The 12503-nt window shown below is 40.8% G+C and overlaps 1 protein-coding gene across 2 annotated transcripts in view; it reads right to left on the bottom strand.

Annotated features, from left to right (window-relative positions):
- Positions 1-7691: 7691 nt before the first annotated feature.
- neurl1aa (neuralized E3 ubiquitin protein ligase 1Aa) overlaps positions 7692-12503 on the bottom strand; it is an 82929-nt gene continuing 78117 nt past the window's right edge. For both annotated transcript variants that reach the window (XM_085793667.1, XM_085794415.1), the window contains exon 6: positions 7692-11084. In XM_085793667.1, the coding sequence (XP_085649793.1) occupies positions 10843-11084 (242 nt within the window). In that variant the 3' untranslated portion in view covers positions 7692-10842. The remainder of the gene's footprint in view (positions 11085-12503) is intronic.

The raw sequence follows: 12503 nt of genomic DNA, 5'->3' as shown, positions 1-12503 counted from the left end.
TGCATCATGCTTCAACAAGAGGAAAAATAGGTAAAGAAAATAATGAACAATGCCATTACATCCATTGAGGGTAATTATTCCCTGTCAAACTGCCAGTCATGAGCTTTTACCATCATTTGAAGTCATATACGTCTGCCCTAAAGAGCAATGTGTGAAGCTCTCAAAGCATCAGAAAACTCATTGGACCAAAGCGTTGTTTCTGACACCTCATTATCTCCTGACGTGATAGACTTTTATAATAACTTACATGAGAATCTCTGCTCCTCCTTGGATCAGCAGTGGACTGTGACTTGTGAATGGCATGGCAAAAACCCACTGACCCATTCTATGTTGACATTACAGCCATCTGGGGTCTTCTCCACAGATAGAGAGTCATGCCCCCCCCGCTCCCCCCATCAGAGGCCTCCGTGGCCCCGCTCTGAGCTGTCACGTTCGTGCCTGAATGGAATTTTGATAGTTTCTTGTTTTTGTGTCATAGTTCTCCTCCTTTTTTTTGTTTTGTTTTTCCCTGCGGAGTGTGCCCACTCTCTACCTACGTGGATGCCTCTTTTGACATTTACCCCACCCTTGTCAAACCGAGACAGACTTTTTCCTCACCAATCACAATGGCAAAGGTGACATTTGGAACAGACAAGAGAGCCTCAGTGGTAAACAAGAGACCAGGGAGACGAACGCTCCTTCAGGCCATTTCAGTTCAATCCATCAACTTCCAGGATGTACGCCAAAAATAGAAAAACCTTTATTTTTCTCTTTGCTGAGCCCTGCAGGCCTTATCGATGTGCTACAGATGAATATGTTGTTGTGCTAAACAGTTCCTGTACGTATAGGCTAATACATGGAGTTCCCTGTGTTGTCATGGGGCTTGTTTCCACAGGTCCTTTGGTTTTGATGGTTTGTAGTTAATCTCCACCTTCAAAGAGTAGTTCAGTTTTTGGGAAATAGCTTTATTTGTTTTTTTGCTGAGAATTAACTTGAATGCTTCGGAACAAGTTCCATAATATTTAGTGAGGGAATTGGAGTAGACAAATATTAGCCTATTTGAAAGCATTTTATTACGTTATGAAACATGACTTATCTTTAAATATGGAGCTAAAGCCCAGAGTCAGGTAGCTTAGCTTAGCATTAAACCAGAAGCAGGTGGGAACTGCTGGCAGGTGCAGTCAAAGTAAAAAACAACACAAAAACACTTACCAGGGTTACCAGGGAGTTAACTGCAACCGCAACGCTAATTTTTAAAGTTTTTGAAATGTGCTGTTGTCGTTAGATACTTTTCCACCCTGTTAGCTTAGCTTAGCATCCAGTTCATGCCAAACTTAGCTAACAGCCTGAGTGTAGCTTCATATTTACCATGCAGATGTGAATGCGGAATCAATTTTCCTGACTAACTCTCCACAACAAAACAAATAAACATATTTCCCAGAATCATATATTATTTATAGCCTAATGCATTTCCTATTTCAGTCATGGCCTATTTTAGCTTGTTTCAGCTAGACTGCTGTTCAACCTGTGTGCATCCACACAGCAGAACTGAAAAAAGGAATTGGTGGGGATATTATTTTTGCACATGCCAACACACGCTCACCGTGATGAGGAATCGTTCATGCCAGAGGAAATATATGAGTTTCCCGATATGTTCCCCCGAGGTCAGCTGGGTGAAACAGCTCCGCTACGCTGACGCCCTGTGTTATTCCTCGCTCTCTTTTTTTATTTTAACAAATGGACAGCACCTCTCAAGCGTGAAGCACCCTAAGCTCTGTACTCCCAGACACTATAGCTGCTGCCATTGCATTTTCCTCATGGCAGCTCTTCCTTTCTGCTCCCTGGTTCTTTCTCTCTGCCCTCACCACATATATCCATCTCTTGTTCCTCAACACAGTCCAGCAGTCTATTCCAGGTAAAGTGACTGAGGTAGTTTGGAGGTGTTTTTTTGTTGTTGTTTTTTTTGGGTGGGGCTGTGTGTGTGTATGCAGGGGTTGGGGTGCTGCATAAGTGCGGTTTTTGCATGATGAGATGGATTGTTTGCACGTGTGTTTAGGAGGAGTGAAGGTAGAGGTCGTGGAGGAGATTGGTGAGAGCAGGATGCAGGGAGACAGAAGATGGATCAAATAGTAGATTCTAGGAGACGAGGTGAGAGCAAGGTGAGAGCAGCCCTGCACTGATAGGAGAGAGATGAAAGTCTAGTGGGCACTGCTCCACTCTGAAACCCGGGAAATAACAGGAGCCCTTTTTTTATTTTATTTTTTTTTTTATCAAACTTCGTTGCCGACCTTTGTAAAAAAACAAAAAAGAAAAAAAAAACACACACACACACAAAAAAAAGCATCCTGTACCTAATGAGCTCTCAGCGTCTAAACCTCAGCTGTGAAACCTCATTTCTCTAAACAATGTTTTAATTGCAGCGCTTGAAGTTTTTGAAGCCGCTTTGCAAGAAACTGCAAGTCAATGAAAGACAAATGAGTCCACACTACATCAGCTTCTCTTAGCCTCGCTGTCCATCCGTTTAAAAAGAAAAAAAAAAGTAGAACTGATCCTACGTCTGGTTTCACTTCTTTTACTGTCAGTGTCTTCAGATCTTACATAGCCCTGAGGATGTGAGAGTTGAGCTGGGTGTGGGAAAAAGTTTTTTGCAGTAAGACAAAAAATGGCTTCAAATGTTAGATTCCTTGTGGCTTTTTTTTTTTTTTTTTTTTTTTGCCTTATTCCTTTTGTGTTTTTGTTGAGAAAATAATTGAATGTTGTAAAAGTGCAACGGAGGATTTCAAAGGGGTCTTCACATCCAGTGGGAAAAAAAGGTTTATTTCATAATGGAAAGAAATAGAAAACAGTCAACAAGACCTAATTTTAGAATGAAGTGATTGCTGAGTTAATGAAAGCAGTTGTTTGATAGAGGGAGGGGTAGGTTCGATTGGAAAGTTTAAGTAAGTGTGTTGGAGCTGGTGGGAGGAATTTAGTGGGGATGATTTTGTAGGTTTTTTAATTATCTAGTTTTTGTTTGCGTGCAAGAGAAGAAAGAAAAGAACAAGCAAAGCTGCGGGGCTTTTCTCAAAGAGTTGGAGTATAAGAAAAAGAAAAAAAAAGGAGAGAGAGGAAAAGAAAAAAAAAACTCCAGGCTTGTGAATAAGGGAACGCTGATTATTTATGTCACTCTGAAAACTTCCTCACAGAATTGCAGTTGTTTGACGCGCCAGCAGGCATCAGTGGGAGCTGTCTCCGAGCTCCGGAGAGGAGGCTGTGTCGAGGAACCAGACACGCCGCTGTGTCTCTGTGGTACTTTTCTTTGTCTCTGTTTGAATCCCCGTTTCTAATTAGCACAACAGTGTGTCTTAATTAACCTCAGCCAGTCAGACGATATTCCAGTGCTAACAACTTCCTAATCAGAAGCGCTGCGGCTGGTGCTTTTCTGCATGGGAGCCTCTGGTGCCAGTAGGAGGTCAGACATATTTTTTTGTGGTGGAGGTGGTGGTGGTGGTGGTGGGGGGGGGCTGTCAGAAGTGATTGATGCTGAGTGACAGCTGAGGTAGATTCATGGGAAGGTGAAGCCTGTTTTTAACCTCAATGTTGCATTCATAGAATAGGATTTGTCACCATCCTGCTGTGGAAAGCAGTGTGCCAAAAAACGCGGAAGCCTGATGCCATCGAGCTCTTGATCTGCAAGTTCTGAGAAAAACAGTCTGTTACCAGCACATCAACCACACTAATAAACACAATAACAACTGCAGGCCTTGAGTTGGACCAAAGGAGGTGCTATTCTTTTATTTTCTGGTTTCTTTCTGTTTCTTATTACCATTGTTGTTATGCAAATTGTGTTTAACTCTTGCGAACTCCTTGTTTTCAAAGGACATGCCATGAGAAGGCTTAGGAGGCTTTCTACAACTGTAAATGTCAGTGAGTCATCCATCGATGAGTCATCTGGCCACCAAAATCGAACACGACGACAAGGCCACTCTGATCTGCTCAAAACATCATCATACAGTACATTAGTGCACCAGCACAAAGTCAAAAGAAATCAAATAGAGTCCAAATTCCTGTGTGATTGACGGTCAGCACATGTGCATTCCTTTTGAAAACAGGGCATTTTCTTATCTACCGTCTCATTTTGACAAGTCTTGTTCCTTTTTTTGTATCTTGTACATGTTTACATTGTATCTTCCATTGCCCAAAAGAGAAACAACATTAAATATATTATCTTTGTTGTTTTACACCGGCTCCTTTTGCTCTTGTCTCTCACATCGGGTCATATTGTGGCTGCCGCAGATAAAAAGCAACAAACCCCGCCTTCCCACTCCTGCTATATCTAGATGATATGTGACAGTAATATTACAGATTGAGGCATTTATCTTTATTCGGCTTATTGTGCAGGCCAGATAAAGTGAGTTTAGATGTGGAGGAGCAGAACAATGCAGCTGGTTATATATAGCAAGGCATGAGTTATGGGAGAAAAGTGTTAGGAGGTTGAGAGCGATGAATGAAGACAAACGAGCTCTCGGAGCCCCAGTTCCCCACTAAAGAGGAGAGACAAGAATTTTTTGCTCTCTTGTATCCAAACGTGTACGGAAACATTTATCACTTGTGTCTGCAATTGTGTGAAATGGACTGGACTAAACCACCACAAACCCTCACACCTTGAAGGAGATCACAGCTTTCAGGAGGTGTCAGTCATGTTATCAAGTCAGTCTTTTTGAAGACAACTATCTGTATGGAGATGAATTTTTTTTTTTTTTTTTTTAAGTTACTAGTTTTCTCTCTTCATAAACTGTAACAATCTAGATGACTTGAAATTTAAAGCCATCAACTCTCCTTTTAGCTGGCCTGTTCTCCACAAGCTCCTGTGAACAGATATTGGGTTAACTTTGGAATGAATGAATGCTCTACTTTCAAACTTCTTGTTTGGTGGCGGGGAGTCACTCAGAGTACAGTGAGATTTTAGAGTTTTGCAACAAGACTTTTCTGGAGTTGGAAACAAGGTCGAGTCAGAAGCAAAACAGTGATTTTCAGACTTTTAGATCAAAACAACACAGCGAAACAGGGTAAAACATCCCAGAGTTGGGGGGAACTATTATTTTACGCATTGCTGTTATACAAATATGAATTAGTGCAGTTTTAGCCAGCTGGATGTAATAACACTTAATATTTCTCACAATCGTGCCTTTGTCAAACGATCACTCTGCCTTTTTGATGACAGATTGACATATACTGTTCAATATGGTCTTTATACCTGAAAGTAAGACTGTAAAGATGTGGTTGCCATATATAAAAGCATGGCAACAGATCCATCATTGTCTCATTATCTTCTACAAAGTTTTCTAGAGAGACCAAAGTAATTTGATGTGGATTTTTAATGAAGGAGTAATTTCTTGTTAAGCAACGCTCCATTTAAACCTCAGCAAACATTTTTAATTGGTAACTTCATTTTAAATTAATTCATTCAAATCATACCAATTAAGCACTGTCATTTGTTTTAAGATAATTTCCACAAAATTACATAAATAGAAACTTATTGGAAATTTATAAAATGAAACTTTGTTTTATTGTGTCCAGTGGGTAAAAGCACAGACATAATGGAGCATATCAACACATCTCCACTAGATGGCTGTGTTGAACCATTTGCCGGCCGTCTCACAGACAGCATCACTGCTTACATGGCCAACGAGGAGCAGAGACATTTCATACATATAGATGCACACATTACAAACTCAATATGTACAGTGACACTGATTCTTGAAATGATATTCTATTATGATCGCCCCTTTCATTCATTTTATACAGCATAACTAATGATATTGGATGTTAACACTGAAGGATGATGATCTCCCACACAGTTATGACTGCTCGGTTGAACAGTGATAAGTATTTGATACACTCGTCTGGATTATTCTTTTCATGACATTATTACTCATCTTATTCTTATTCATATCCCTCATTCTGTTCTTTTATCTGCAGATGCTGTAAATCAGTCTATTGCAGACACAGATAGGCAGATGGCTACCATCTGCTATTGAAGAGACATACGGGCGAGGTGCCTCATGAATATATAGTGCTGTCCTTTTAGTACGAGCACATTTACAACTTTGCTTTTTATGTCGGGTGCAAGTATTTCCACTGATCTCCTACCTGTCACTGTGAAACCCCCCGGCAGCTGTGGCTGAGAGGCAGAGGCCGTGGCACATGATGTAACAAGGGACCAGGGCCCCCAGATGACTTAGCATTGTGTTTCATCCCCACCTTTAGAGTGCACAGCTCATTGTGCATGTCAGTCTCTATAGGTCTCAGCCTCAAAGATCAAGTGTACGGTACACAAATAACACCAAAACTGAATTTCGTGATAGAACCTAATTAGATGTGGAAGCATTGCTGCAGAAATTTGAAGTAAATGTGCTATAGTTAGAAATATACTGTACAATACACTGCAAAAACTCTTTCCAAGAATATTTGTCTTATTTCTTGTCAAAATGTCTCATTTCCAGTCAAAACTAATCTCTTTCCACTTACACAAGACTCTAGATAATTTTCACTTGTTTCAAACAAAATTTCACTTGAAATAAGTAGAAAAATCTACCAGAGAAAGCCAGTTTTTTTGTGCTTGTAATAAGGAAGAAAAACTTGCCCCACTATCAGATTATTTTGAGTGAAAATATGCTTGAAAGACGTAAAAAGTGTCTTAATTTTTAATGATGAGTCTTTTAAGTATAATGAGATTTGTTTTTGACTAGAAATAAGACAAATATTATTGGTAAGATTTTGAGTTTTTGCAGTGTACTATTGTAAAACATGCATATTGGCCTACAAAGTGTTACAGAGTGCTATGTTGCATCCCAAGAGTTCCAATAAAATACTACATTTGTAAACCAAATGCTTTTTTTAGTCGATCTTAACAGTTCACAGGTGAAAACGTGCAAGAAGTGTCTAACAACACTTCACCAGCTGAAGAAGACGATGCTAAAACTGAGATCTCGTTATCATGCAAAAGAGTTAGACAGAGATGCTGCCAGCCAGGGTTTCACCACATTTGAGGTAGGATGGAAAATGAGCTGCACATACCTGTTTGTTTTCCCGCTCCTGTCGCAGTGACTGGAGCTTTATTGATGGCCGTTCAAGGATGCAATGATTAGCTTTTGTTCCCCTTCGAGCCTTGTTTAATACAACAGCAGCTAATGACCACTTGTGTGACTGGCAATTTGAAATGAGCCCCTGCAGAGGCTGTGTTGGTGATGTTAGGATTTAAAAAGAAAACCTTCAGTAAAAGCTGCACCCATGTTTTCTTATTGCAGTATAAGTGTGAAAAATGTCCTGGTGTCACATGGACCAACCTATACAGTATGTCATTGGCTTCCCACAACATGCACCTATAGAGCGCTATACTTTGTTAACTCTTTAACATCCACTGGCCCGTGGGTGGGCTATATTTTCCAACCTCTATCCGATGAACTCATCAAATATCTCACCTTGTTATGATGTGATCTAGTCAAATCAGTTCCTCGCTAACGTGCCAAAACAACTTTATTGGGTGACAGTCTTACAAATTGTTGGCAGAGAGGATAATTTAATGCAGCTTCACGATACCCAGCCGACCAACGCGTTCTGTCTCATAGTCCAGAAAATGTGTATTTTATTTTCTCTCTGTGAAAGAGAATTTTGTTCAGCCATGTGTAATGTGCAAATGTTATTTCTATTATGAGGTAAACAGCTTTGGCTCAAACACATCTGGAAAGTTTATTAACCACAATCATCCAACTCGCACTGAACAGAGCTCACAAACAATCACTTGTTGTCTCAAATGAAAAAGACAGAAAAATACAGAATTACAAAGTAGTTCAGCTTCGGTGTCATAACAACAGCCAAACTGAGCTCTAAGATATCACATATCTGACCACTGGTTCTCGTCTACGTGAACACTATAACAGCGTTCCACTCGGATGCTCGTCTACTGTTGGTCCCAGTGTTCACGCTGGGTGAACAGACAACTCATGCATGACAAAAAAGCACTAAGATCTGCAGAAAGAATCTCTAAATGTGCTGCTGCTGTGTGCGATTGGCCAGACACAGAAGAGTCGCAACAGTTTAGTGGCATTGAAGAATAAAGCAAACACACTAACACACAAGAAAAGCAGGTTGGAAAGGAATCGGTCCACACATCAGTGATGGACAAATAAATAATACATTACAGGATCAGCAACATTCAAGGAGCCTGTGGAGACAAACACAAGATAACAAAAATAAACAAAATGGCAGAGCAGCCTTGATTAAAAGGTGTGCATAACATAATTTACGGATGAAAACCTTCATCCAATGCCAAATGCTTACTTGACGTGGTATGAACTGAAACTTGATTGATGTCAGTGTAAAAAGAAAAACCCAAATAAACACAGAGCTTTGCACAAGGGAATTACATTTATACAATGAATTTTAGAAAAATGAATCAATCCTTTTCTCATTTGGTCGGAATGTCTGCACACAATAAAAAACATTCCACGTTGAATCTCAGAGAGCAACGCCGGCCAAAACATTTACAAGGTTACAATCAGTAGCTTTATAAAGTGACATTTATCGTAACCATACAGCGATGGCTTCCAGACTATAATAACCACAGGAGCTATAAATACAAGTGGGTGGAGGGCTTCCTGACCTGGGCTTACATACAAGAAGATAAATTAAAAGAAAAAACACCTGAAATTCTTAATATAACCAAGGGTTTATACCTTGCACCCCAAAGCAATGAGGTTTTGATTGTGCACTGCAATAAAAAGATTTATTGCTGAAAGGTACAAGAAACCCTCGATGTTGTCACTATTAGAAAAGAAGAATACATTTGATTCTCATGGTTTTGGATAAACAAGAAAAAAAAAAATCTTAGAAGGATGATTATCAATTCAAACAAAACAAAACACACAAGAAAAAAACTATAAACCCCCAAAAAAAGACAAAAATATATTTTTTTTCTTTTTTGTTTCAACTCAAGCACTGACCAAACTCATTTCTTTCTCTAAAATGCATAAGTTAACATTCATAATGTGAATTAACACTTAAAGCAGTAGCGTCATCAAAGTGTAATCTGGGAGGAGGGAGGTGTGAAACATTAGTTCCAGCGTTGACCCAGTAAAGGACAGCTGGCAAAAACCGTAGCAGCATCGGTGTGAGCCCCGTTGGTTGATTATCGACAAAATGAAGCACAACGTCATTCCAAAAAAACAACAACAACAACAAAAAAAACCCAGCAACAACAAAAAAGAAAGCCTCTCAGCTTCGAGTGGTATCTTGTAATAAGCTATGGCTTAATGCTGATCTGGAGTATTTACAGGTGAAATTTGAGAGGGATGTTATCAGGACGTTTTATTCTGAAAATTCAGAGGATAGGAATCATACAAATGTTTTAAAATACGAGCTTTTTATAACTCTTCCTCCAGACCTGATTTCTGTAAAGGATCTCCGCTGCTGGTGAAAGATTTCTTTATTTTTTAAATATAGATTTTAATAGTTAAATAGTGGAAATGTCATGGTTTTATATTACAAAAATAGCTTTAAATGTGTGTGCTTTTTCTCCTCTGAGTGAATGCTGTTCTGAGGCAGTTTGTGCCACACAACTTATTATTTGGTAATTTGTCAGGGGTTTGGGAAAACGTCAGAAAACACAAAGCGTGGTACATTTGCATGAAGCAAATTCAACTTCTGTGTATTAAGGCAGGAGGCTGTGTTGTGTGTATTGGTTTTCAGATACCATGCCAACAATCCATTTGACTTAACGTGTTGTTATTGGAGCTATTTTTGAAGATCTGTCGTTTCAAGACGAGTGCTCACAGTGTATTAGGCATGGTTTTAGGTAGAGCTGGGAAAATATTCACATCATCTTAAAAAATAAAATAAAATAAAAAAAATAAAAACGAAAAATCATTGGCCCTGAGGAGAATCCAAATTACTGTTTTGTTCCACTTCCTGTTTTCTTTCAAGAATTCTGAGCTGCTTGGTCTGCTGGACACAGGTCTGTAGATTGTATGAACAGATGGATGTCTTTGTCTTTGTCCTTTCTGTCAGTTTCGGGGCATTTCAGAGAGGACGATTCTGATTTCAGTGCAACATAACCACATTGCAGAGCAAGCAGCTAGCTAGCACAACAATATAGCAACCACTGACGTTTGCAATATAACTACCATAAAGGTACATTAGATTATACGATTACAAGAGGTGTTACAATCCTACTTAATATACTCAGCACCGTTTTGCATCTCTAAACACATCACTCACTGATAATCACCACGACGATTACAGAAATCCATCACTTCATGGTTAGCGTCGCCAAGCTGACTTCTCATTTCCGGCTGCTCAGTAACACACAGACACAAGTTGTGACATACTGAGCTGACTACCTGCTGTGCTTTTATATTGACTGGTTAAATCAGCAATATCCGTCAGGTTGACAGCATGTTCCAGAGCGTCAGTCATCCTTCAGCCCCAAAAAAGGCTCATTTGCTTCGGTGCAAATGGGCGTTCTTCCCTAATTCTTGCGACATGGCTCAACATATGAGAGAAGTTTGGAATCAGTTCAGTTTTCTTCCTTTCTCTTTCAAAGTGTTCCAAGTTCCCAGGAGATGAGCAAACACTTCTGGCAAGAATAAAGTTTTCAGTGGAACCCCTGCCACCTCAAGTGCTGCCTCCGCGAGCAGGCTGTGACAACGACCCTAAAGTGAAAAAAGCCCCTCCCAACAAAGCGGTACCGGCTTTGGAAAAGGTCATGAGCGCAAACCAAGCGACATTAACTGTATGAAAATACCAAATCAAGGTACTAGAGTTCAGATTCACTGACCATGTATCTTTCCCCTGACTCCCGTCGGTCTGTTTGCCGGCTTCACCTTACGTGCTACGATAGGTCTTGATGATGTCTTTGATCTGTCTCCTACAGATGGGACAGCAGGCGTTGGACATCTTCTTGAGTTTGACACCGCAGGTGTAGCACAGACACATGTGCCCACAGGCGTAGATGACCGTGTCCACCGTGTTCTCGTAACAGATGGAGCACTCATCGGACCAAGGCCCGCGGCCTGCGGGGAACGTAGGAGACTTAGGGAGGCTGACAGGTGAGCTTGGGGTCGTACCTGTGGCAAAACAGACATGAAATATTCAATTAGAAAAGACAGAGGAAGAAAAGGAGACAAATAACTCTTGATAGCACATAGAATTCTACACAACTACATGCAGTTGGAATTAAATTGTTGTGACAGTTTATATATATTTTTCAATTGTTACATTGTGTTTGTACTGCCCTCAAAGGAGAATTGCGGCCATTTTTGACCCCTAAATCGTTGTCCTGATGGTCATCCAGTGTTGGGGGGGAGCAAAAAACGCAACTAAAATTGATACAGGCAAAACCAAACCATGGCTACCCGGCGCTCGGGATAGCGACAACGCTAACCCATGGGGGCAATTCTTTCAACCACAACAAACACTCAAAAAATATCTATGGTACATGACTTGAATCCTTACGAGACACCACTGAACTCATATAGTGTACAGTATAAACAGTATAAACTTTGTGTTTTTGCATGTAATCACTCACCAACTCTGAAACAGCAAAAACACAAAGTTTATACTGTTTATACACTGTCTGTACACTATATGAGTTCAGTGGTGTCTCGTAAGGATTTGAATCATGTACCATAGATATTTTATTGTTTTTTGAGTGTTTGTTGTGGTTGAAAGAACGATGGGTTAGCGTTGTTGCTATCCCTAATGCCGTCTAGCCATGGTGTAACTCCGGTTTTCCTGCATCACGTTTTTTGCTCCCCCCCAACACTGGGTGACCATCAGGACAACGATTTAGGGGTCAAAAATGGCTGGGATTCTCCTTTAACCACTCCTCTACTATCTTTATTACTACATTTCACTACTTTGTTATAGAACATTTAGGGTTTATGCCAGAAAAGTTATGAGGCTCTGCAGCTGGACTTATCTATAGGGGGCGGGGGCGGGGGGGGGCTACTCAGCTCTGCCCTAGATCAGGCCAGTACACTCAGAAAGAGGCGCAGTGAGAGGGCAGGTAGTCTGCCTGACAAGGCCAGTGGAACCTTTATGGATTTTTTGACCACTGGGGAGGCCCATCAGGATTTGTCCCACTGGCAGCGGCCCCAATGGCTGTGGCTGCTGCTCTAATGGTATTACAGAAGATGAGGTGCACGCTGGCTGCGCCTCATCGACCTGAGGCTGGGGGGTACTCGGAGTGTTTTAACCAATGCTTTGGCCCAGACGTGGCTCAGCTAATGCCCAGTCGGCTGCCAGACTCGGAGCGTCCTGATGGAAACACTATCGATACCTCCCTCCACCCACTGAGAAAATTGGCTAAACATGGAAACAACATCCAGCTTAATAAATAAAGTGAATCTAAATTGCAATTCAGTCCGACTATTAGGAAAACAACCTCCAAAAGCAGAGCCACGGTGCATCAGGCCCATTGCCACTGTATGTGACATAATAGCACGTGCTAAACACTTTCCATGCTGCAGCTGCAGCAGCGGTGG

This window comes from Trachurus japonicus, chromosome 1 (assembly GCF_045865225.1).
Source record: "Trachurus japonicus isolate A0001 chromosome 1, Traja_1.0".
Classification (NCBI taxonomy): domain Eukaryota; kingdom Metazoa; phylum Chordata; class Actinopteri; order Carangiformes; family Carangidae; genus Trachurus; species Trachurus japonicus.
This window is presented reverse-complemented; position numbering and strand designations above follow the sequence as displayed.